This window comes from Oryx dammah, unplaced genomic scaffold (genome assembly GCF_014754425.2).
Source record: "Oryx dammah isolate SB20612 unplaced genomic scaffold, SCBI_Odam_1.1 HiC_scaffold_25, whole genome shotgun sequence".
NCBI lineage: Eukaryota > Metazoa > Chordata > Mammalia > Artiodactyla > Bovidae > Oryx > Oryx dammah.
Window position 1 is genome coordinate 13423245 of NW_024070209.1, and position 26595 is coordinate 13449839.

Consider the following 26595-nt stretch of genomic DNA (forward strand, 5'->3'; position numbering starts at 1 on the left):
TGGTGTGTGGGCTTCTGTTTGTGGGGCTTTCTCTTGCGATGGAACAGGGGCCCTAGCGCACGCGGGCTTCCGCGGTTGCTGCACATGGGCTCTAGAATTCAGGCTCAGTTGTGCTGTACTGGCTTAGCTGCTCTGAGGCGTGTGGGATCCTCCTGGGTCAGGGATCAAACCGTGTTTCCTGCAATGGCAAGCGGATTCTTTACCACTGAGCCTCCAGGGAAGCCCTACCATTTAACCCTTAAAAGTCCACTATTCTAATTGGTTGTCACTGAATAGTTTGATGCCCTGAAAACAATATTTACACTGATACATATATATATTTTTCTGAGTGCATACTTGCAAGGATTTAGGTTAGTCCAGAGAAGGGCCTTTGGCATTTCATTGCCTACCTCCACGTGTAAGTTCCTTATTCAAAGGATCTGCTGCTGCTGCTAAGTCACTTCAGTCATGTCTGACTCTGCGTGACCCCAGAGATGGCAGTCCACCCGGCTTCCCCGTCCCTGGGATTCTCCAGGCAAGAACACTGGAGTGGGTTGCCATTTCCTTCTCCAATGCATGAAAGTAAAAAAGTGAAAGTGAAGTCGCTCAGTCGTGTCTGACTCTTCCCGACCCCATGGACTGCAGCCCTCCAGGCTCCTCCTTCCATAGGATTTTCCAGGCAAGAGTACTCGAGTGGGGTGCCAGAGCATGTGAAAGTTACAGAATCGCTTTGGATCATAGGCTGCTATAAGTATGTGGTCTCAGAGCTTCTTGTTCCATTTCCTTGTCTTTGACGAATTTCCTCTTTCATTCTCCTCTGTTGTTCAGTCACTAAGTTGTGTCCAAATCTTTGCCACGCCATGGACTGCAGCACGCCAGACTTCCCTGTCCTTCACTAACTCCCAGAGTTTGCTTAAACTCATGTCCATTGAGTTGGTAATGCTATCTAACCCATCTCATCCTCTGCCACCCTCTTTTCCTTTTGCCATCAATCTTTCCTAGCGTCAGGGTTTTTCTCCAATGAGGTGGCTCTTTGTGTCAGGTGGTCAAAGTATTGAAGCTGTAGCTCCAGCATCAGTCTTTTCAATGAGTATGCAGGGTTGATTTCCTTTAGGATTGACTGGTTTGATCTCCTTGCTGTCCAAGGGGCCCTCAAGAGTCTGCTCCAGCAGCACAGTGAGAAAGCATCAACTCTGCAGTGCTCAGCATTTTTTATAGTCCAACTCCCATTCTCCTCTATGCTATTGTAAATACTCAACTGCCTTTAAGTTTTCTGTATTCAATTCCAAGCAGATGATCTTTCTTAGTTCCAATAAATGATCTTTTCCTCCTAATTCATCTAACAACCAGAAAGGAGTGAGAGATAGTCACAAAGAAACTTATGGTTTTCTAGGAGCCGAATAGTTAACCAAACCCACTGTCACCCAACCAAAATGAAAAAACCAGTGAACGAAAGTAGCCTAAGGTCACACCAGCAGTGCTGAAAGTAGGAATGCCAAGACTTTTGAAAAGTGTTATCTGGAAGCAACAGTTTGGACTCTAAAAATTGCAATGATATTATACAATCCAACATGATTCTCCTGGAGAGTGTTGGTAGGGCAAAAGCAGGCCATACAGCATTCTGAAAATTTTCATTAATCCTGCCACACTCTATACCAAACCCATTACCCAGCTCTGTTAATTCTGTTCCTAAATATATATTGAATGCTCTCAATTCTACTGCATATCCATATTTTCAATGGGTTATTTTTGGTATACAGGAAAGTTACTCATGTAGACTATTTTTGTCCATACGATTTTTAAACTCTCTTTTCAATTTAGATAACTATTCCAGATGCTTATTTCAGATTTCATTGGTAGAAAAAATGATGTCATGCAAATAATAATTCTTTCTTCTCTTAAAAGAAAGTTGGGACTTCCATTAAAACTGAAAAATGTTCACTGAAGATATAAAGAGAGTAGAGAAACTTCATGTACATCTCAGTATGAAGAGTATTTTTAAGGATACCAAATCTTCTAAGTTATTTTACAGCATTACTAAAATTACTGAATTTACTAAAATTCAGCTTTGCTTAAACTCTCAATAGGTCTTTGTTTCTGTAACCTGCCAGAAGGTAATTTGAAAGAACAAATTAAGAATGGCTAAGAAAAGTTTAATTAATAAAAATGTTAATAAAGGGAGCCTACCATATTTTAAAATATTGTGTAAAGAAATGATTAGTTTGGTGTATTGAAAGAATTCTTAGGTAAATGAAATAGGCTAGAGAGGCCCTCAATAGACCCCAGAATAAGACACTTTGTTAATGTCAAACACAGGAAGCATCTGAAATTAATGGTGAAGGTACAGATTAGTCAACAGAATGGTGCTGATATTCTCTGCTTAGCATGGACACTTGTGAAGGGGCTAATGAGTCTTTCTGTAATTAAACTGGGGAGGTGACAAGACCTCAGAGCAAACTAGAACTTGGAAATTTGAGGGAAATGGAGTCTCTTTCAGAATCTTCCTTTCATAGCTTCAAGGCAGTGTTTCTCAGAGCAATAAATGTCATCCATCAAGTATGTGTAAAAGAAAAATGGTGATGGAAATTCTAATATGAACAATGTTAAACAGCCTTTCTTAACACAGGGTGTCTCAGAATCTTTAATATGATCAATTACTGTGAACCTCTAAGAAAGCCACAGAGCATGGAATATTTACCAATTTGGAACCCTTTTTTGGGCAAAACATATTTCTGGACTAGTGTTCTATGCAACACTTTGGGAAAACTGGATCCATCTTAGGAAGAAAGGAGCTATTTTGATGGGTATGACACTCAGGGTTCTTGATGGGAAACATAAGCCCATGTTTACATAATTTAAGCAGAAAAGGAATTTATTGGGAGGGAGACTTCCCTGGTAGCTCAGTTGGTAAAGAATCCACCGGCAGTGCAGGAGTGCCCAGTTCTATTTCTGGGTCGGGGAGATCCCCTGGAGAAGGGAACGGCTACCCACTCCAGTATTCTGGCCTGGAGAACTCCATGGACAGAAAAGCCTGGCAGGCTATAGTCCATGGGGTCACACAGAGTGGACACGACTGAGCGACTTTCACAGCACAGCAATTTATTGGGATGTTTGTGGCTCAGCTGGTAAAGAGTCCGCCTGCAATGCAGGAGACCTGGGTTCAATCCCTCGGTTGGGAAGATACCCTGGAGAAGGGAAAGGCTACCCACTCCAGGATCCTGGCCTGGAGAATCCCATGGCCTGTATAGTCCATGCGGTTGCAAAAACTTGGACACGACTGAGCGACTTTTACTTTCACAACCCCTTGCTTTTAGATTCAACTTGAAGATGTGGAAATGGGGCAGCATCGGGGAGGTTGGCTGAGAGAAGACACCCAAGATCTTCCTTGAAGACTCTCCCGTGTCTCTGAAACCACGTATTACGGTCTCAGTCACGCAGTGGTGGTATCTGATTGGCTCTGGTGAGAGGTTCTGGGTGTGTTTTTGATTCTCTGGGCACGTGTTTTCTTTTCTGCGCGTGTGACTGTCGGGCGGTGCGGCCTTCTCTAGACCCTTGCAGCCCTAGAGCAGTTAAGCTTCTGAGGCTTGAGGTTGGTTCTTTTGGCCACAAGGTGGCTCTCTTCTTTTTCCGTTTCTGGTTCAAGACCCTTGCTGCTGCTGCTGCTGCTAAGTCGCTTCAGTCAAGAAAGACCCTTAATTCTGGACAAACGCTGCCAGTCATCTTCATTCAATAATCATCCAAACTGGGTAAGTCTTTTTTTTCTTTTTAAAGTATATTTTCTTATTTATTATGTTTTTTATTGAAGTATAGTTGCTGTGTACTATTATATGAGTTGCAGGTGTATAATTTAGTTATTCAAAATACTTCAAAGTTATACTCCATTCATAGTTATAAACTATTGTCTATATCCCGCATGTTGTGCAGCATATCCTTGTAGAGTATCTTACGCCTAGCGATTTGCCCCTCTAATCCCCTACCCTGCATTGCCCCTCCCCTTTCCCTGCTCCCCACTGGTAACCACTAGCTTGTTCTCTGTCTCTGTGAGTCTGGTTCTTTTTTGTCACATTCACCAGTTTGTATATTTTTTAGATCCTGAATATAAGTGGTAACGTACAGTGTTTCAGAGTGGGCAGCTCTTGTTACACGGCACTAAGCAAGATGTTTCCACACAGCATTATCTTACTTGATTTGAACTGGCACAGATGATGGAGGGGGTCCCCAGATCACCCACCCAACTAGGGAGTGGCAGAGCCAGAGTTTCATCCCAGGACTCATGATTTTACACTGGGTTGACGGTTTGCAAGCCTTGGCTGTGTGTGGACTCACTTTGAGTTAACAAAGATACTGATGCCTGAGTCCCAACCCAAACCAGTTAAGTCAGGATCTCTGGGGTGGGGTGCTGGCATCTTTACAAAAATGCTCTGAGAGTGGGGACCACTGCCCTAGGTCTCAGGTGTACCGCTCTCCTTTTCCGCCGTCGCTCCTAGGAAAGGGAGCTCTGGGCGAGGGCAGTATAAGCATGCAGTTCTCCTGTGGTTGAGAGTCAGCTATACAGTGAGAAGCGGATTTATTTGTAGGAAATGCAAGCATGGACCTATATCTTTGTACTATGTTTTAAATAAAAGCAGTTTGGAAAAATGCCGTGTTTTACACCATTTCAAGCTACGTTTTTCTTTTGTCACTGCTTCAGGCTTAATCAGGGATATAATTTGTTTTTCTTAATTACAAGATACCAAGAATTATCCCGAGAGAATTGTACTCCCCTCGGGGGCAGGAAGCATAGCTGCTCTGTTCAAGGTTGAGTTGTCAGCATCCATTACAGAGCTTGGCATACGGGGGGCACTCAATATCTTTCACTGGTTCGGTAAATGGATGCCTGAATGGATGAGTGACGGGCAAGGTTAGTCACTTCTCTGGGGGTGTTCCCATTAGAAATATGATGAAAGACACCCGTTCTAAGCATTCTAGGTCAAAGCAGCAGTTTCAGGGACATCTCTAGGAAGCAGCCAGAAGCAAATGAAAGTTTTAGTTTCTTTGGGTGAGACTAACCCAGCTGAAGGGCCAGCTGGAGAGCTTAATGAGGGAAAAAGAAGTTGGTAACCTCAGTAAGACGGGAAAGGAAACTAAAAGTATAAAATTGCTGCTGAGAGCAGTTATCTCATTTACTTTCTGAAAAGTGCCCTTTGGAATGGAAGTGTTTGGGAAAAGAAAGCTGTAGTTAAGGTTGAAAAAGCAAGTTGGAGGGAACCAACTTGGTGTATAAAGGGAACTGTGTTACAATTAATGAGAATGTGGCCATAAATTGGGACTTTATAACTTCTTGGCTTAATGATTTTAGTTTGTGGAGGACAAACGTCCCTTTGTGGTATTAGAGAGATTACCATGGAGTTTTGGTTTTTTGGAGGTCTTGTTCTTTTTTGTGGGTTTGGGCACAGGTTTGAGTAGTTCATGCAGCACAAAAAAGTCCCATTAAGACACAACTGGACATTTGCTGGATTTTACTTACTCTGGGTACTGGCAACTTTACTCCAATGGCCAAGCAGGATCCATGAGGCCAAGTACTAAATGATTATTGTACAAGTTATTTATGCATTATTCATGGAGGTGAAAGGTCAGTGTGAAAGATGGATGAATGAACTATAAAATCTGTGCCACAGTTATAATGTTGTTATCATAACAGTTCTTCAGTTCCTCTTTGCTGACCAGTTAACTAGTGCTGACTGGTGATTCATTTACTAGTGCAAATGCCTTGTCCGTGTGGTAAGGGGAAAGTTTCGGTTCTGTGGATTCCCTTCTGCACATTCCTTCTTTCTCCACATAGGCTGAGGCTACGTCCACTTTCACCTCTTGTCCTTTCTCTGTTCACGGCCATAACTGGTGGCTCTCCATTGTAGCTCAGTTTTTAGCATATGACTATGGTTTAATAGCCTCAATATTTCAAGCATGCTTATAAATCATGAAGATGATAATAATAAACTCCATCCACAAAAGACAATAACATGTTGGAGAAAACACATGAAGTCTTCAGTAGTCTCACTGGTGATCAGGAAAATGCAGTATAAAAATTAACTATTATATCGGTCCAAAAAAGGAATTACTCATTCCCACTGTTGATGAGGGTCCAGGGGAAATGAACTGTTCTATTAACATTATATATGAATCTTTTTAGAGCATTATTTGTCAAAACTTATCATAAATCTTATTTGTTAAAAGATATATGTTTTGGTCCAGCAACTATGCTTGCAAGAATTTATCCCAAGGAAGAATGATGGATACAGCACAGAGACATTACTGAAGAATATTCTCTGTAAGGCTGTTCATGGTGCTGAGCAATGGAAAGCATCCTGATTGCTTACTAACAAGGAACTGGTTACATAAATCATTATAGTTAGAATCCTAGGGATCCATTAAGAATAATATAGATTTTTTTATGGGAAGGAAAACACTCAGAATTTAGTTTCCATCCATCACCATACAGTTGACTCCCTTTATCCCTTCCAGCCTCCCTCCTGGCCCTTCCTCTCTGGTGATCACTATTCCGTTCTCTGTATCTGTGTGCTTGTTTTCCTTTGGTTTGGCCTATACATTTATTTTTTGGTTTTGTTTATTTTTTTTCACCCACGTACGAGTGACATCATATTGCATTTCTCTTTCACCGTCTCACTTATTTCACTTAGTGTAATCTATGTTGTTGGAGATGGCAAGATTTCATCTTTCACAGGGCTGAGTAGTGTGCCCTTGTGTATGTATTCATACCACATGAGGCTTCTTTATCCATTGATGGCAGTTAGGTTGCTTCCATAATTTGGCTGTTGTAAATGATGCTACCATGAGCATAGGGGTGTGCGTATCTTTTTCATGATTTTGTTTTCATCTGTTCATTTTTGGCTGTGCTGGGTCGTGGTCGCTGCGTGTGGGCTCTGTCAGCTGCAGAGAGTGGGGGCTGCTCTCTGTCGTGGACGCAGGCTTCTCCTTGTGTGGCTTTCCTAGAGCGCGGGCTCTAGGTGTGCAGGCTCAGTCGCCTTGGGGCACGTGGGATTTTCCTGGGCCGGGGATAAACCTGTGGCCCCTGCATTGGCAGGTGGATTCTTAACCACTAGGCCACCAGGGAGGTCCTCATATATCTTTTTGAATGAGTGATTTTGAATTCTTTGGATAAATACACAGTAGTGGAAAAGCTGGGCCACATGATATTCTGTTCTTGGTTTTTGGAGGAATTGCTCCATGGTTTTCTGTAATAACTGCTCTAATTTACATTCCTGCCAATAGCATATGGGTATTCCCTTTTCTCCACATCCTCACCAACACTTGTTATTTCTTGCTTTTTTGGATAAAAGCCATTCTAACAGGTATGGAGTGATACCTCACTGTAGTTTTGATTTGCATTTCCCTGACAAATAGTGATGCTGAACATCTTTTCATGTGCTTGTTGTCCATTTGTATGTCTTGTTTGGGAAAATGTCTGTTCAGCTCCTCTACCCATTTTTTTTAACCAAGTTGAGTTTTGTTATTGTTTTTGGGTTGTAGGAAATGGCAACCCACTCCAGTACTCTTGCCTGGAAAATCCCATGGACGGAGGAGCCTGGTGGGCTATGGTCCATGGGGTCGAAAAGAGTCGGACACGACTGAGCGACTTCACTTTCCTTTCACTTTCCTTGGGTTGTATAAGTTCTTTATATATTTTGGATATTAACCCCTTATCAGATAAATCATGTACAAATATCTCCTCCCGTTTGGTTGCCTATCTTTTCATTTTGCTGATGATTTCCTTTGCTGTGCAGAAGTTTTTTAGTTTGATGAAGTTCCACTTGTTTATTTTTGCTTTTGCTTCCCTTGACTGAGGAAACATTTCTGGAAAGATATTGCTAAGACTGAAGTCAAACTGTGTACTGTTTATGTTTTCTTCTAGGAATTTTATGGCTTACAGTTAAGTCTTTTAATCCATTTTCAGTTGATTTTTACCTATAGTGTGAAATAGTGGTCTAGTTTCTTTCTTCTTTTGCATGAGGCTGTCCAGTTTTCTCAGCATCATTTATTGAAGGGACTATCCCCTGGAGAAAGGATAGACTACCCACTTTAGTATTCTTGGGTTTCCCTGGTGGCTTAGATGGTAAAGAATCCGCCTGTAATGTGAGAGACCTGGGTTCGATCCTTGAGTCAGGAAGATTCCCTGGAGGAGGGCATGGCAACCCACTCCAGTATTCTTGCCTGGAGAATCCCCTACAGTCCATGGGGTCTCAAAGAGTTGGACACAGCTGAGTGACTAAGCACACATTCTTTCTTTTGTATGCTCTTTGATTCTCTGTATAAATTAATTGTCCATATATGTGTAGTTTATTCTGGTCTCTCATTTCTGTTTCATTGATCTATGTATCTGTTTTCCCTCTAGTAACATGATAGCTCATTTCTTTTAAGTGCTGAATAACATTTCATTGTTTAGAGGTACCACAGTTTATTTACCTACTATTTATTTATTATCACCCACTGAAAACCTTAGACCTTTCATCCACATGTCAAGTACCAGACTCTATCTCTTAAACTTCAGGGATAAATACCAAACTTTCCGAATGGTTCTATTAAGGCCACCCTAACTTAATAGAGAGAGGAAGCTTGGTAAGTACAATAATGGCCACAAAAATGCCCACATCCCAATCCCAGAAACAGGAAGTATATTAAGGCACATGGTAAAGTGAAGTTAAGGCTGCTAATGAGCTGGCATTGGGAATCCCCTGGCGGTCTGGTGATTAGGACTTGGCGTTTTCACTGCCGAGGGTGTGGGCTCAGTCTCTGCTTGGGGAACTAAGATCCTGCAAGCGTGCTGCATGCCCCAGATAAACATAATAAAAAATAAGCTGGCTTTAAGACAGGGAGACCCTCCTGGATCATCTGAGTGGGGCCAGTGTAAGAGGCCTCAGAAGTGGAAGCGGGAGACAGAAGACTCAATGTCAGAGTAATGAACTGAGATAAAAACTCAACCTGCCAGTGGATGCTGGCTCTGAGCCAAGGATTGTAGGGGTTGAGAAGGAGGCATAGTTTCCCAAAGGAGGGGGAACTAACTCTTTGTATCAGAAATGGAGATGGGAAGAATGCTGGGGAAAAGACATAGGAGCTGTCTATATATACTATACTATATAAATATATAAATATTATATAAATATATACACAGTTACAGTTGGATATAGAATAGGGTTTCTTAGGTGGTGCTTGTGGTAAAGAACCCGCCTGCCAATGCTAGAGACATAAGAGACCCGGGTTCGATCTCTAGGTCAGGAAGATCCCCTGGAGGAGGAAAGGGCAACCCACTCCAGTATTCTTGCCTGGAGAATTCCATGGACAAAGGAGCTTGGCAGGCTATAGTCCGTGGGGTTGTAAAAGAGTTGGAAACAACTTAGTGACTAAAAAACAGCAACAACAACATGGATATAGATGTAAATGAATATATATATACATGTAGATATGAAGAATGAGCTGTGTGTATAGCCATTATTATTTCTTGTATGGTAGATAACTTTTTTCCTTCTTGCTCACCTGGTTGATCTTCTATAATGAGTACCATTTTAAAAAAATTAAAAGATACAAAAATAAGATTTGCATACTTTTCCCCAAGGGCCCTTTATAGCTTTCCTGCCATGGATTTGTCCTTCTCACTAAAGTCACAGGCAAGGGCTCTTTGACCGGGGTAGTTGAGAGCAGGTTTCTCTGCATGGAACACAGTCATCCTTCCCAGCAGCCAGGCTGCTCGCCCATACCCATTCCACATTGTTTATGATGGTGCCAGAGGGAACTGCCCGCTTACGGAGGTCTAGCCATGGCCACTGTGCCAGAGAAACAGCGCCGTCACCCAATGTTCTAAAAGAGAGGAGCTCATTCCCAGGGTCAGGGGGAGCTGGGGAGGCCCTGTGCCATATCTGCAGCCACTTGCAGTCTTGAGAGACCCTTCCCTTCTCCCTGGAGTGATGGATGCTATGTTTTCCCAATAGAAGCACTGCTTCTGAGGACAGGGTCCATGGCCAGCTCTCTCCTTGTAGCTAGTGCAGAGTAGGCATTCTAGGGGACAGGATGGATGAGGGGCCTCCCTTCCATTTCTTTCTTCTTGGTTTCTCTGTCCCATCCCCTGTTCTCAGGGCACATGTCCAGAGGATGGCATGACATCCTTTGGCATCTGGGATCTGCTGGCCAAATCCCTCATCACATGACATGCAGGAGTTGCCTGTGAAGCCTGTGGAGCAGTCTGCTCAGCTTTTGTAACCATCTGCCTTCTCATTTCGTTCTCCACTCCCCTCCCCTCCACCCTCCCCTATTCCCCCATCCCCCCTCCCTGCTTTTTTGTCCACTCTGTGCCTTGGATGGAAGGACTCGGATCACCACGCCTTGGAGATGGCTGTCAGCACTGCTGGGGCATGTCAAATGGCCTGAGTCTCTTTTCCACTCCCATTGATTATGCCCACAGTGCACCTCCATGCACAAGGAGAGTCCCAACCAGAGAAGGAGAAAGTGATCAGACTGTGTCCTTCCTCCATTTTTATCCAGAGGTCTTAGAACCCTGGGAGCACGGCAGTGGGGAAACAGAAAGTGAGCACCGACCTCCTGCCTCTCATCACTGTAGAGATTTTTGGTCGCTCTAGACCGGACCCAAAGCTCCTCCTCTGTTTGGAAGAGTAGGGATCTCCTGAGTGTCCAGGAGAACAGCCCTCCTTCCTGGCTGGAAGGTGAAGCTGGGGCACCTGCCTTCTGCTTGGTCTTTTCTCTTCCTCTTTTCTCCTCTGGGCTGTCAAGCCAGGAGAGACTTAGGGTGCCAAGAGAGACTTCAGCAAATACCTGTGGATAAGCATGATTAGAGGAAGGTAGCTCGTGATCCGCATCTTCCCTGCAAAATGGGAAATGAAACTCCTCTGGCCAAAGCGTTTACAGAAATTGTCTCTGAAACCCCAGAGGGCCCACAGAATTGTGGTTGCTTCTTGCCCAGCTTCCTCATGCTGGATCAGCCTTTTTTCCAGCGATCAGCAGAACATCTACCTGCAGCTTCCATTTCCATCACTTGAGTAGATGCCCCCAATCCCAGTCCCCTCTTCTGCACTGAGCCCTGTCACATCTTGGCGAGGCTTCCAGACCCTTTCCTGGGGCCACTGGGAGGGCACGTGGGCATTCCATCGATCACTCATGCTACGTACCAGCAGGGGTTGGAGGAAAATCAACTTTTCAACAGAGAGGGAAAGGGTCAGACATTCTCAAGTGTTCTGTGGTAGCTGCTCTCTCTCAAGTGCCTCGGAAGGAGACCAGGACCCCAAGGGCGCTTTCTACCAGGGTCTTGAGTAACCCGGATTCCTCTCCATCTCCAGGCCCTGGGGTGAGGATGTGGGGCCAGGAACCAGGAGAAGAAAGGCTGAGGTGACTCTGGGATTAGACTGAACAAGCAAGAGAGCCCAGAAACAGAACATTCTCATTCCTGCTGAGCCCTGGTAGAACCAAGGCTCTTCAACTAGATGAGAAACTTTAAGAGAGTGGGCATGGTTATCACTGTCCAGAGACTGGCAGGGAGTTAGCTAATGTCAAAGCTTAGAACAGACAGTAGGGCAGGCCTGGGTGCTACTTGGAGAGGGAGGAAATGAAACAGAATGAAAGGGACACTATCCTGTGGCTCAGCTTCCTTCCCAGCACTTGGAAAGTATGGCGTGGAGTTCTCTGTGGTTCCCTCAACTGGTCAGAGAAACAGCTCCTGTTTGAGGCCTACTCAGCCTGCAAAGGGAGCTGCAAGGGGCCTATAAGTGCAATGAACTGGTCAGACAGGGAGGTGGGATCCTCTCAAATATCAAAGGCATCAGAAGCCCCTGCAAGTAGAGTTATTTCCTTGGTCCTGATCGTTTAGCCTCCAACCTTGGTCCCTGACACCAACCTGTTCTCCAACTCCACTGGCTCAGAGTCAGCGGGGCCAGGTCAGCTTTCTAGTCCTGTGGCTGGAGTTGTTAGGCATATTTGGATAAGATTTAAAATCACTCTTGATTCATGCTTTTACAATTGGAGGCTGTAGAAACATGCAGTGGCTTCCAAGAGACAGATTCCAGTCCACAGGCTGGAATTTCAGAGTTGAGTCATGATTAGCCATCACCTATTCCATTCATCTCTCTTTCATGCATCCATCCATCTTCCACCCATCCATCTACCCATCCACCCATCCTTTCATACATCCATTTTCTATCCATCCATCCAACCATCCATCCATCCATCCAATTATCTGAACTTCCTTCCTCTTATTTTTCCCTTCCTCTCTTCCCTCCTCTCTTTTATATCTTCCAGGAAATATTTGTTTAGAATATGTTTTGTATCAGGTTTCTCAGATTTGGCAGACCTCTTCAAAGTATGAGAGGCTTCCCAGAAGAAAACTTAGTCCCTCAGAGACAGACACCAAATCAGCTGCTGTCTGCCCTGAGCATCTCCCATGAATGAAACAACAGCTCCTGGTCTGATGTTGCTGATCCTCCCCACTTTGTCTGAGACCCTCACGAGTGCACGAAGCAGAGAGAAGAACCCAACTCTTACATGTGCATTTGAATCTCAAGTCCCAATTTATAAAGGGATACTGTCTTTCCAGGTGGCGCTAGTGGCAAAGAACCTGCCCGCCAACGCAGGAGATTTAAGAGAGGCCGGTTCAATCCCTAGATCATGAAGATCCCCTGGAGGAGGACATAGCAACCCACTCCAGTATTCTTGCCTGGAGAATCCCATGGACAAAGGAGCCTGGCAGGCTATAGCCCATAGGGTTGCACAGAGTTGGACATGACTGAAGCAACTTGGCACGTATCACCTAAGACGCCTTAACAACAGAAAGTTGAACATTTTATTGCAGTGGTCTCCTTACTGGTCTCCCTGCTTCCAGACCCCCCACACCCTGGTCTCTGCTTCTAGCCGTAGTCAGAGTGATCTTTCTTTAATGTTCCTGTCCTTGTCTCTCTACTGCCTAAAGTCCTTCACTGGCTCCACATCACCCATAAGCCAGAGTTAAAGCTCTTTAACATGACCCAAAAGGGCCTTCATGATCGGACCCCAAGTGCCCCCTTAGCCCATGCCCTCCCGACTCTAGTCATATACTTTACACTCTAACAGTGCCAAACCACTTACAACTCACCAGGCACACCAGACTTCTGAATATGCTAATCTCTCTACTTGGAACTTCTTACCATTCCTCCAGTCTCTGTACTTCCTTTGATTTGTGCATATTCTTCTATCATTAAGTTCATCACCCGGTGTGTGCGTGCATGTTCATTTGTGTCTGACTCTTTGTGACCCTATGGACCACAGCCCACCAGGCTCCTCTGTCCATGGGATTCTCCAAGCAAGAATGTTGGAGTGAGTTGCCATGCCCTCCTCCTGGGGATCTCCCTGATCCAGTGATCAACCCACATCTCTGGTGTCTCTTGATTGCAGGCAGATTCTTTACCACTGAGCCACGTGGAAAGTATTGTCATTTATTAGCTCAGGTCTTTCTTTTCTGGCTTCTCTGGTGGCAGAGATAGTAAAGAAGATATCTGCCTGCAGTGCAGGAGACCCGGGTTTGATCTCTGCATCAGGAAGATCCCTGGAGAAGGGAATGGCAATCCACTCAAGTGTTCTTGCCTGGAGAATTCCATGGATAGAGCAGCCTGGCGGCCTACAGTTTGTGGGGTCCCAAAGAGTAAGATGTGACTGAGTAACTGACACTTTCACCTTTTTTTCTACTAGACAGAATCAAAGGGAAACAGAACTCAGAGAGGAAGGAGGAAAATGACACAGGATGAAGACAGGTGAGCTGTTTGAGTGTAAGGGCCATGAGTTATTCAGCTTCGCGTCTCAGTCCTGGTACAGTGCCGGCCACACCAAAGGCACTCAACATGTATTTGTGAGGTGAAAGGATGGCTGGCTGGATGGTCGATGAGGGCCGTCTCATAAGAGGGAAAGCTTAGCCTGAGGACAAGATGGTTAAAATGTCCATGTAACAGATACCCAGAGAAAATGATGGCTTCTTCTTGAAAAGTCAGACTTCTGAGGAGCGGACCGAGCTGCAGCCTAGGACAGGCAAGGTACCTAAGCCAGGAATGGGGAACTTTGGGATGACACAATGAACTCCGGGAGTCACTTCCCTTTTCGTCTAGATAAAAGGTCTTTGGGAGACAGCTGGCTGGGAGCACCTGTGCCACCAGGGTGAGCGTGCAAGATGAAGACTGCCGACAGCGAGGTCCTTGACGCGCACTTCAGGGTGGACAAGCAGAACGTCTCCCTCTGGCCCCCAGGCAAGCGCCAGCCTCTGCTCAGAGCCTGCTCAGGGATCTGTGGCCAAGCTTGCAGTTGGCTGCTCCTTCACCAAATGCTCTCCTCTGCTTCCTGCAGACCCTCCTCCCAAGACGTGTGCGTCCCAGGTTCTGGGGAGACTCCTCACGGTCCGCGCTGTGGTCGTCTTCCTGACGCTGATCACGGGCACCTCTGTCCTGCTGCAGGCCATTCTCTGTAAGTCCCCAGCTTTGATCTGGGCTCGGTCTTTCCCCAAGGCCAGGGGTCCTTCCCCTCTCTGGTGGGTCTCTGGTGGGCTCTCCCACCTCTGGCTTTTCCATGTGTCTTGTTTTCCCCTCTTTCCACGTGCAGTCAGAGAGTCCGCAGTAAGACCACCTGCTTCTCCTTCCTGTCCAGTTCCGGGGAGGTGTTCCTGACTGGGGTCAGCATGCCTGTGCTCAAGGGTGTGCTCTTTCTTCCCAGGGAGTGTTCATCCCATCTTCATCCTGGGTCACTTTTCTCCTTCGTCTCTGAGCTCTGTGTCCCTTTGATTCAGAGCCTTGTGGAGAACTCCCAACACTGAGCATAATGATTGTAGCTTCATCCCCAACTGACTAGGCCAGGTTAGGGTTAGGGAGCACCTCCCTCCACCCCACAGGGCCCTTCCATGCTCTCTTCACTCTCCCGCTCCCACAAAGATCATGCCAAGGGAGATGCCCTACTTCTTCACTGGATGTGTGGCTTATCTTTCTTCTTCTTCCTGCTTTGCCAAGCCTGCTTGGCCTCTGCTGCTGGTAGAAGCTTCTTCCTCTCATTAGGTCTGCAGATAGCAGACAGAGAGAACTTCTGTCTTCTCCCTTCAAGGCCCCAGGACACATTTGGACTTGGACTTAGAGGCTCTGAGTAGAATCGCCCCTGCTTTGAGTCCACTGGTATACTTTTGGTTTCTTCTGTGGCCTGAGCCTGTAGCCTGAGCAGACAGTGACAGCGGGTAGGACAAGGGAAGGGGAGAAGTGGTTTCATAATTTTCCCTTCTCGTTTTCTCTGGAGAGGAAATCACTTCCAGACAAGAAGTCTGCATGGCTGGCCCCTCCGATGGCCGTGAGGGACCTATGGGCAGTCATGGGGGGGACGGTGCTTCCCTAGCTGATGGGCACTGTGGGGGTCTCTGGAAAGAGAGGGCTGGGAGTCAAGTGATGGGGCCCAGCATGATGTGAGAAGGACGACAAGGGGGTGACTGAAGGCATCTCTTTACCACATGTGCCCTGAACGTGCAAAGGAAATATAGGACTGGATTCTAATCCCTTCTTCTGCTTACCTATGAGCCTCAGACAGAGATCCCATATTTACCAATCTTTGCATGATCTGCCTCTATCAGAGTCCCTGGCACATGGAAGGTGTCCATTCTATGTTTGTTGAATGAAAACATTATGACTGAATAGAGGGTAGGCAACTGCTCCTTGGGCTGGGTCCTCGGGAAGCTTGATCCCATACCTTCCTTCCCCTTCCTTTCATCACCCTGGCAACACCCCACTCCAGTCTCTGAGGGTCCCTGCAGTTTGACCTCTTGACTTTCTCAAATTCAGATCCCTGGTTTATGGGCACAATATCAGATGTCAAGACCAACGCCCAGTTGCTGAAAGGTCGTGTGGACAACATCAGCTCCCTGAGTTCTGAGATCAAGAGGAACAGAGGTGCCCTGGTGGCAGTGGGCATTCAGGTCCAGATGGTGAATGCCAGCTTGGATCGCATAACCTCTCAGATCCGGACGCTGGAAACAGGCTTGAAGGAAGCCAGTGCACAGCTGCAGGTGCTAACAAGTAGTTGGGAAGCAGTCGATGAGTTAAATGCCCAAATCCCAGGGCTGAAACAAGATTTGGATAAAGCCAGTGCTTTAAATGCAAAAGTCCGGGAACTCCAGAGCGGTTTGGAGAGTATCAGCAAATTGCTTCAACAGCAAAGTAAGTGACTCAGAAAAGAGCGTTGCAAGTTGGCCAGTGGCCCGTGGGACCTTATTAACCTCAGGCATGATGCCATTGGGCTGGTGTGTGTGGAGGAAAGCATGGGCATGGCTGGAAAGTTAAGAAGAGAGAGCTCAGCACTGGAGTTGGGGAAGACTTGGGGGCTGTTCAGGAGAGAAGGGACCAGGGACCAGCCAGGGCTCCCACACCAAGCCACAGAATATGAAGACATTAGGGAGCCTCTCTGTCTGGGTCTAAACCTCACCATTTTCCAGAAGTTCCTGCCCAGAGCTCAGGGGCTCAGGCACTTGTGATGGTCAACGGAGAGACGGATTCTTGATTCATCCTCTCTCACTGTCCCTTCTCTGAGCCCAGAGACCCTACCAATCTCAGACTTTCAGGATCTGAGGGAGTGTCCCCAAGATCCTACACAAGGACCAAAGGACCCCAGAGCCCAGCCCCATTCACTCTATTTCTGGGATCCTGCTCAAATACTCCCACCCAGCCAGCACCAGAGAAAGCAGGAACACCAGTGTTCACATTTCACCCTTGTTCCCAGATGACATTCTCCAGGTGGTTTCTCAAGGCTGGAAGTACTTCAGGGGGCACTTCTATTACTTTTCTCAAATCCCAAAGACCTGGTACAGTGCCCAGCAGATGTGTATATCGAGGGACTCCCACCTGACCTCAGTGACCTCAGAGCGTGAACAGGTGAGTGCTGTCCTGTGGGCGCTAGGAAGGGGGTATATTGGTAGCTGTATCAGGCAGGATGGGCAATATGATGCTTCAGTGACAAATATTCCCACAGTTACTTCTCACTTACACACTACATGTCCAACAAGGGCCAGCAAGGAGTTTTGCTCATTGTGGCTACTTAAGGGCTTAGGCCAGAGGAGATTTCATATCAACATACGTTTCCACAATTGCTGAGGTAAGAAAGGGGAACATGGTACATCGTATGTTGGGTCTTAAAGCCTGGAAATAACACATTTCATTGGCCAAACAAATGACGCAGTATTTGTAGTTTCAAAGAAGGCAGGATAGTGCAACCTTTCCATGTGCCCAGAAAAATAGAAATATTTGTGAATAGCATTAATGACACCATCTAGCCCAAGAAGTCCTCTACCTGGTGAGACAGAATATTAAACAAGCTCCTTTCACCTTAAGTGGGCCAGCAGAGTGGGGAGAGTCAGAGTCAGGATGGAGTCCCAACCCTGCGACTGTGGGTTCAGGGGCTGTGGCTGGGGATGGTGGAGATGCCCAGAGAGACAGGTGCTCCAACGCCTGTCTCCACCTACTTTCTTCCTGTAGGAGTTCCTCTACAGGACAGCAGGCGGACTTCCCTACTGGATCGGCCTGACCAAAGCAGGGAGCGAGGGGGATTGGCACTGGGTGGATGGCACTCCGTACAACAAGGTCCAGAGTGAGAAGTAAGTCCTGAGAACCCGCTGTCCCAGGCTGACTTTCTTGGGCTGGGTCCGGGGCACGAAGAGTCGGGGGAGAGTCCCACTGACCGCAGGGTTTGCCATCCTTCCTGTCCTTGATCAGCAGGAGCGTTGACCAGAGATCTAGCTGATCTCTGCCACTGATTGGCTGGGGAACTGGGGACAAATCCACGGCTACTCCATGCCCTTTGGGGTTTGGCAGCATGGCCGTCCACTCAGCCTTGGCAGGGACCTCATTCTAAATTTAGGTCTTTGCACTGTGGGTTCCTATAGGGCCTTGAAAGTGGGCCAGCTGGCCCTAAGTTGGGGGGAGATTGCAGGCTCAGAGGCTGACAGATAACTGGTCCCCTTTCTCTCAGGCATGGAAAAATTTTCAACCCTACCACCTCAGACTGAAACTGGGGTTGAAGTCTCTCATTCACTCACTGGAAATGCATTTTGCTTTGTTTATCCCTTCGGTAGGTTCTGGATTCCAGGCGAACCCAACAACTACGGGAACAATGAACACTGCGTCAACCTAAAGACGTCCTCACTGCGGTCATGGAATGATGCCTCCTGTGACAAAACATTTCCTTTTATCTGTAAGCGATCCTATAAACCATCAGAACCATGACCGGACTGGCCCCTATGCTAGCACTTTAAGCTCCAATGCTCATTGAATTCAAGGAAATGCTCCTCTCTCCTTTGTCCTCCAAGGTGATTTTGAACCTTAATTTTTCATGCTTTAAAATTGTCCTGAAGGCATCTCAGAGTCCATCTACCTTGGCTGGGAATTCTCTGGCCCCTCAGTGGATATCCTTTCCACCTCAGCTTCAAAGGCAGATGAAGTGGAAAGGATATCTTGGTTTGAAATGCGGAGGTGAGGGTGGAGAGAATGAGAAGTTTGCACTGCCCCAGTGAGATGGACCAGGATACACCATCTGGGGCAGCACCTTGGAGGGGTCCATCCCTTTGGAGAAGCCTCAGCTTTACTGTGTGAAATTTGTGTACGACCACCCCAGAGATTCTCTGGAGACCGAGACTCAGAGCATTTCCAGTTGATACCCCAGAATTCCCAGTTGCCTTCCTAAGGGTTCTCAGTGGAAGAGCTCTGCTCTTGGTAGGCCCTGTTCATGCCATCTACCTGTGGTCCCCTTCATCCTTATCCTCTGAGACCTGAGCCCCTTCCTCCCTAGGATAGGCTTGACTGGTTCAGGTCAGAGGCTGGATGGAAACGTGTCTCTGCAGACCTAGACCAGTATCCAAGTGCTTCTCCTGACCCATCACTTGCTGGGTGCTCCTCTGTGGGTCCCAGTCTGTCTGCGCAGCTCCTCTGCCTTGTTCCCTGGGCCTCCTCTTTCTTTTGCATCTCCTCTCTTCCCAGGGGTCAGGGGAAGCGGCCTTCAGTATAGAGGGCACCCCAGCTTCATTAGAATAAAATACTGCCTGGGAACAGGCCACTCTCATTTTCTTCTTGGGGGTACAGGTGGATGTGTTGGGTGGAGGGAACATTTGCTCCTCTGGATATGAAGTTCTGGTGTATCCTCAGGAAACAGTTAGGGGTTCAAATAATTGTCAGAAAGTCCCAGCCCTGGAAATGCCGTAAAACATGAGCAGTACTTATTTTTGATTTTTACTGAAATGCATCCGAATAGGACTGCAGTGTCTGGCGTGTCACCACCTTCTGGGTGGTCTTTCTTCTTAGACATTTGCAGACCAGCTTCTGTTCTCTGGCTTTGCACTGGATGGGGAGATGCGTCAGGTCTCCCATTCTTCACAGAGACCCTGATCACAGCCATCAGGTCCAAATATGCCATCCAGGGGCTGAAGCACCAGAGTGGAGCAGAGAGGAAGCAGAAAGGGGTGCTCTGTGAACGCATGGTAGGCTCAGCAGAGCGGCCCTCCCCTCCTTGGGGTCCTTGTTAGGTGCCCTCTTTAGCGTCCTGGGGGGAGGATGTTTTTCTTCAGTAACTGTGACCAGCAGAGTGATGTTCTAGTTGTGAAGAGGTTGAACTGGAGGGATATTAGGAGGAAGCTTGAAGGAACACGGGGCAAATGGCTTTTTAAAAATAGGTGATGATGAGGAATGAACAGTCAGTGATGGGGTTCACATGAGAGCATTTGCCCAAAGCTCCAGGGGCATCTGAAGTCTGGGGGTGGGTGGCGGCACCTCAGGGAAGTGCAGACTGCTGAGCGCTCAGGATAGGCTGTGTGGGCCCGGAAGGCATCTGCATCTTCTCTAAGAGATACTTGGCTGTTCTTACTCTTCATAATTTGAAGTAGCAAATTATGGGAGAATATTATTTCTTCCCAGTGTGAACTGCCTGCTCATAGCACAAGCTGATGGAGAAATGAAATACAAGTGGTAGGCTCAGAGCTGCCCCTAGGGAACTATCCCATTGTGTTTCCAAACCTGGCTCTGCTTTCCATCGTACTGTCACGCCTGACCTGTTAGTCACCACGTCTGGGCTGCCGTGTTTTGTCTGTTCTTTTTAATTAAAAAAATGTTTTTTTAATTTCCTGGATGATTACATTGTATTCATTTTTTGATGTGGTTTTATTCCATTTTAAAATTAATTAATTTTAATTGGAGGATAATTACAATATTGCGGTGGTTTTTGCCATCCATCAACATGAATCAGCCATGGGGGCACATGTGTCCCCCATCCTGAACGCCCCTCCCACATCTCTGCCCACCCTCTCCCTCTTGGTTGTCCCAGAGCGCTGGTTTTGAGTGCCTTGCTACATGCATCGAACCTGCACTGGTCATTGATTTTATAAATGGTAATATACATGTTTTATTTATTTATTTGCTGGGTCTTTGTTGCTGCACACAGGCTTTCTCTAGTTGAGCAGGGCCTACTCTCTAGTTGTGGTAACTGGGCTTCTCATTCAGTGGCTTCTCTTTTTGCAGAGCATGGGTTCTATGTGCACTGTGCTGTGCTTAGTCGCTCAGTCATAGACTGTATGACCCCATGGACTGTGTAACCTGCCAGGCTCCTCTGTCCATGGGGATTCTCCAGGCAAGAACACTAGAGTGGGTTGCCATGCCCTCCTCCAGGGCATCTTCCCAAACCAGGGATCGAACCCAGGTCTTCTGCATTGCAGTCAGATTCTTTACCATCTGAGCCACCAGGGAAACCCAAGAATACTGTAGTGGGTAGTCCATCCCTTCTCCAGGGGATCTTCCCAACCCAGGAATTGAACTGGGGTCTCCTGCACTGCAGGCGGATTCTTTACCAGCTGAGCTACCAGGGAAGCCCACGGCTTCAGTATTTGCTGAATATGGGCTTAGTTGCTCTGCAGCGTGTGGAACCTTCCCAGATCAGGGATCAGACCTGTGTCCCCTGCGTTGGCAGGCAGATTCTCAACCGCTGGATGACCAATAAGTTCCTGCGCTGCTGTGCTGAGCAGCATGTGACCCCGCCCCACACTCCAGCTTCCTCCCCAAGGTAGGCACTTGTCACTAGGGCAGTGGATTCAAAGGCTTGCATTGTAAGACCTAAAATTTCACTTATTGCCACGACATTTTTTGGGTCTTACAGAGCCCCCAAAGCCTAACTATGGGTTCCCCCACGCTCACCAGATGTGTTCCCTGACCTGGCCTGTTCCCCTTGACTGGACCAGCTGACCTCCACCCAGTTTTCAACCTATTGGGTTTCTCTAATGACACCCCACTCCAGGACTCTTGCCTGGAAAATCCCATGGACGGAGGAGCCTGGTGGGCTGCAGTCCATGGGGTCGCTAAGAGTCAGACACAACTGAGCGACTTCACTTTCACTTTTCACTTTCATGCATTGGAGAAGGAAATGGCAACCCACTCCAGTGTTCTTGCCTGGAGAATCCCAGGGACGGGGGAGCCTGGTGGGCTGCCGTCTATGGGGTCGCACAGAGTCGGACACGACTGAAGCGACTTAGCAGCAGCAGCAGCAACTTGCCAGTACAGAAACTATTCAAACAAGTCAGTCAGATCCTCTTGCAGGTACCAGGGGCACCTTATCCTCTTGTTGCTGCAAAGCCTGTCTCCCACAGCCCTTGCTGGTTCCCTCTGGTTTTGGGGATAACCCCCATGTGGCCTGGCATGGTATCCGGTGTCCTCCTCCAGACTATGACTATGTGTGACTAATAAGATGCTGTGAGTCTTACCTGTCCAGTGTAAGATGCCATGCATTTGGCCATCTTGTACTATCAGGGACAAGAAATGCCTCCCTCACTGCTATGGGCTGATTGAACCCACCTCCTCACAATTCTTATGTTAAAATCATAATCCCAATGGGATAATGTTAGGAGATGGAGCCTTTTGGAGGTAATTAAGTTACCAGAGTGAAGTCCTCAGGACGTGATTAGTGCCCTTATAAAAAGAGGCTGAGAGCTTGCCTCTCTCTGCTTTCTGTGTTTACAACAGGAAGGCTCTCTGCAAAACAGAAAAGAGCCCTCCCCAGGAACTGAGTCCACAGCATCCTGACCTTGGATTTCCCAGCCTCCAGAACTGGGAGAAAGAAATTTCTCTTGTGTAAGCCTCTTAGTTCATGATGTTTTTGTTATAGCAGCCTGAGTTGACTGAGACACTCACCACTGGGGTAAATAAGAAGCAATCAGAACAAGGCTGGAGAAGGCAATGACACCCCACTCCTGTACTCTTGCCTGGGAAATCCCATGGACAGAGGAGCCTGGGAGGCTGCAGTCCATGGGGTTGCGAAGAGTCAGACATGACTGAGCAACTTCACTTTCACTTTTCATTTTCAGGCACTGGAGAAGGAAATGGCAACCCACTCCAGTGTTCTTGTCTGGAGAATCCCAGGGATGGTGGAGCCTGGTGGGCTGCCGTCTGTGGGGTCGCACAGAGTCGGACACGACTGAAGCAACTTAGCAGCAGCAGCAGCAGAACAAGGCTGGCGAGGAATCTCTAGTTGGTTATGATGTGAAGGGAGGTGTGGGACTGCTGCTGCTGCTGCTGCTAAGTCACTTCAGTCGTGTCCAACTCTGTGCGACCCCATAGACGGCAGCCCACCAGGCTCCCCCATCCCTGGGATTCTCCAGGCAAGAACACTGGAGTGGGTTGCCATTTCCTTCTCCTATGCATGAAAGTGAAAAGTGAAAGTGAAGTTGCTCAGTCAGGTCCGACTTCGCGACCCCACGGACTGCAGCCTACCAGGCTCCTCCGTCCATGGGATTTTCCAGGCAAGAGTACTGGAGTGGGTTGCTGTTGCCGTCTCCGGTGTGGGACTATCTGGCCACTTTTCTAGGAAAGAATTTGAACCTGGAAACACCTGGGGATTGAAGCAGTTAACAGAGAGAAGTCAAGCTGGAAGGCCCTGAGTTAGAGAAAGGCTGGCGGGGTCACCATGGGGCACCTGCAGAAACTTGGAATACGCAGAAGCTGTGAGGCAGAGAGGTGGAGCACACAAGGAATACATCTTGCAGAGAAAAGAGAATGGTGCAGAGGTGAGGGTAGGCGAGACACAGAGGGTTGAGCAGCAGAGTGAAGGCCCAAGAGCCTGGCTGCTGAGGTTCCTGGCGCCACCTTAGCTGCAGCCAGTCCTCCTGACACTTGGGAGGGTCCCCCCACTCCCAGCTGATCACCGTGTGCTGTCAGGGGTTGATATGGAGGATCGAAAGCTTCTGGGGCATCTGAAGCTAAGGATCTGCATCTCTAGGAAGACAGCCCTGTACCACTCGGCAGAGACAGGGAAAACCAGTGTGAGAGGTCCCCACTGGTGAGTGGCTCTGGTGTTGAGATATCAGATATCCATTTGACTTTTTCTGGCTGGAAAGAGAAATACTCAGCAAGGATGTAGTAACTTCTTGGTGCTTCTTCCTGCTGGCAGATGATGCTCTTGTAGGAGAAATGAAGGCTGGGAGCCTGGAGTGGGAAGGGCTTGGGCACAGGGGAGGGGTGAGAGGAGGAGTCCTGCTGACCAGGCCTGGAGGACTATGACCCTTCCCACCCCAGTCTCCATCCTTATAGCTGAGCAAGGGTTCTCTAAAGTTCTGCTTTGGAAGCTCTGTCAGCTTCTCAGTCCCAGGAAACAGGTCCTGAGTTAGCTGATGGGGCCCTTCCTGTATGTGGGGAAACAGAAACCAAGGCAGGCCCTCTCTTTTCTGCCGCCACCCCTGGATGTCTGACAAGCCTCTTGAGGGGACCTCTAGCAGCCCCCCTCCCACATGGACACTCCTGGGGTCTCAGGCAGAGCTGTTGACTGACTTTACATTTTCCTGTGTCTTCTCCTCTCTCCTCAGCTTTCAACTGTCAGGAGTTAGCAGGCTGGTGGATGGTGGATCTGCATTCACTCACACATACACCACCCAAAACACACACACATATACACACGTATGCACACACTGCACACATGTAAACACACATACACAGATACGTACATGTCACACACATATATTCACATGCAATATACACACATGTGCTCAGTCACTTCAGTCACGTCTGACTATTTGTGACCCCAGGAGTATCCTGCCAGGCTCCTCGGTCCACAGGATTATCCTGCAAGACTACTAGAGTGGGTTCCCATGGCTCCTCCAGGGGATCTTCCTGACCCAGGGGTGGAACCTGGGTCTCCTGTGGCTCCTGCATTACCATGAAGTCACTTGGGAAGTCCATATGCACAAAAACACACATAGGTATGGACACATACTCACATCCATACACACACAAATATACACACACACATATTTCACACACACACACACATATTACTGTGGCATCATGAGCTGGGCATAGGCAAGCCCTCCTCTCCTCACCCTGCAGACGAGCTGTGCCCCTGGCTGCCTGTGGCTGTGGCTGTGTTGGCACTGGCCATCCATAACACAGGCAGGACCCAAGTTTCTCTCCCGGCCTGGTCTCAGGAGGAGGCACATTCGGCCTGGCTTCTCTACCGTGGAAGCTGGGCAGTGGGCTTCTTGGGTGGTGCTTGGGGCCCTGTGGGAGGCTGACTCCAGCATTAGGGAAAATGCTGTGGGAATAGGATGTAAGGGCTGAAGGTGAAAATGGGAAAAAGCAACACAATTTGGATGGAACAATCCATTTACAAGGTAACTGACATCTCGTAAATGGCCCACTGGTGAGATAGGGGACAAACACATAATTAGATTTTTATGTGTTAAAGAAAATGTGATCCATTTCAGTAAGACAGTAACCCTCTGAAGTGATGGGGTAGCGAGCAGCGAGAATCTACCGTCATCCTCAGAGCTGACTTCAGGAGGACTGCCTTGGCCAGCCAGCGTGGCTATTGATTCTGCCCAGCTGGTCAGCCCACGAGGGTGGGGACTTGGGGCTGCACAGCTCCCCTGGCACACCTCACTCCTAGGTCTTGGCCCACAAGCACAGGAAGCCCCGACACAGTGTTTGTTTCTCCTGGGAGTTGCAGGTCTCATTGTAAAGCGGCACTTTGGCTTATACAGCAGTTTTGGTGGAGTCAGTCCTGAACCTGATCAGCTCAGTGGAGCACAAATCCAGTCACCTAGGCATGAGATCTTGGATCAAGCTGGGTCCTATTTGGTATTTTCTGACATAACTTCTGACACCAGATGTGTGGTGTTTTCTGCTGCTGCTGCTAAGTCGCTTCAGTCGTGTCCAACTCTGTGCGACCCCATAGACGGCAGCCCACCAGGCTCCTCCATCCCTGGGAGTCTCCAGGCACAAACACTGGAGTGGGTTGCCATTTCCTTCTCCAATGCATGAAAGTGAAAAGTGAAAGGGAAGTCGCTCAGTCCTGTCTGACTCTTAGTGACCCCATGGACTGCAGCCTACCAGGCTCCTCAGTCCATGGATTTTCCAGGCAAGAGTACTAGAGTGGGGTGCCGTCGCCTTCTCTGGGTGTTTTCTGAGACCAACCAGTTCTCTGACATCAGCTGAGTGTCTACAATTCAATTCTGATCCTCAACCATGGAGTGAGTTAGAGGCTCAGTCCCACAAGACAGCTCCAGCTTCAGATACCTCATGCAAGCAGGGTCTCCAAGCAACCATACTTCTGCCCAGCAGACTGCAAATCTGGGGCACTCCATGACTCTTCCCAGCTTGATAATTCACTAGAATGACTCACAGAACTCATGAAAACTCTGTACTTACCATCACAGTTGATGATGGAGGATAAAAACAAAGAGCCAGATGAAGAGGAACAGAGGGCAAGGTGCAGAAGGACCCGGAGCATGGGGGGGTCTCTGTCCCCATGGAGTAGGGGTGCAATACTCTTTTGGGTAGGTGGGTTTGTTCACCAGCCAGGAAACTTCTTGAAGCTCTCTTGTTTATGAGCTCTTATAACCCAACGAGAGAGGTGAGGGATTAAGTCTTTCTAAGACTGTCTCCATCTAGAAGCTATCTAGTGGTCAGAGTCCCCTCATCAGCATGAATGCAAATGTGGTTTAAAAGGGTTAGTTTTGGATAACAAAAGACACATTTGTCACTCAGAAAACTCCAAGGCTTTTAGGAGCTCTGTTCTAGGGACTGGGACAGAGACCAAATAAGTGTTTTTCTTCCTGCTATAATCCCTTTCCCATCACGCCCGCTGTGAGGTCCTGAGTGGGCAGAGTCACCTCAGCCCTTCCTGTGACTTGCAAACACCTGCTGCGCTGAGCCAGCCTCCTCCTTACTAACCTCCATTACTTAAGAGAGTCTGAGGCTGGAATTAAGACTCAGCCATGGGTCATGAGGATGTTTTTCTATGCAAAGTTGAGAAGGAATCCCTAACTCCCTTCTAAGTGGCTGGTGAAAGGTGTCTGTGACTTTGGGGCTGAGGCTAGTGTTTGAGGCTACCATGGAGCGCAGGGGTGGGGAGGCTGGGGCTGAGGGAAGAAGGAGGATGGGGGTGCCGACTGGCACTTGGGAGTCTTGAGGGGAAGGGCCTAGATGGGGCACTTCTGCAGAGTCAGCAGCGGGGGAAGGCAGAGTTTGTAAGGACTGACTCAGGAGCATATAAACCCGTATCGCAGCTCCACTTCCCCACTGCTGGTCCACAGCGTGGCAGGGAGCTGCTCTGGAG

General features: G+C 47.8%; 1 protein-coding gene across 1 annotated transcript; it reads left to right on the forward strand.

Annotated features, from left to right (window-relative positions):
- The first annotated feature begins 14167 nt into the window (after positions 1-14167).
- On the forward strand, positions 14168-20111 carry CD207 (CD207 molecule). The gene is made up of 6 exons (XM_040223981.1): positions 14168-14243; positions 14341-14457; positions 15807-16181; positions 16741-16892; positions 17493-17611; positions 18089-20111. The coding sequence occupies exons 1-6, from the start codon at positions 14168-14170 to the stop codon at positions 18237-18239; spliced, it is 990 nt and encodes a 329-aa protein (XP_040079915.1). The 3' UTR covers positions 18240-20111.
- The last annotated feature ends 6484 nt before the right edge of the window (positions 20112-26595 follow it).

Excerpts from the sequence above, each read along its gene's own strand:
- CD207 (XM_040223981.1), top strand. The coding sequence starts at position 14,168 with ATGAAGACTGCCGACAGCGAGGTCCTTGACGCGCACTTCAGGGTGGAC. Across the intron at positions 14,244-14,340 it reads CGTCTCCCTCTGGCCCCCAG|ACCCTCCTCCCAAGACGTGT; the intron begins GCAAGCGCCAGC and ends TGCTTCCTGCAG. Across the intron at positions 14,458-15,806 it reads CCTGCTGCAGGCCATTCTCT|ATCCCTGGTTTATGGGCACA; the intron begins GTAAGTCCCCAG and ends TCTCAAATTCAG.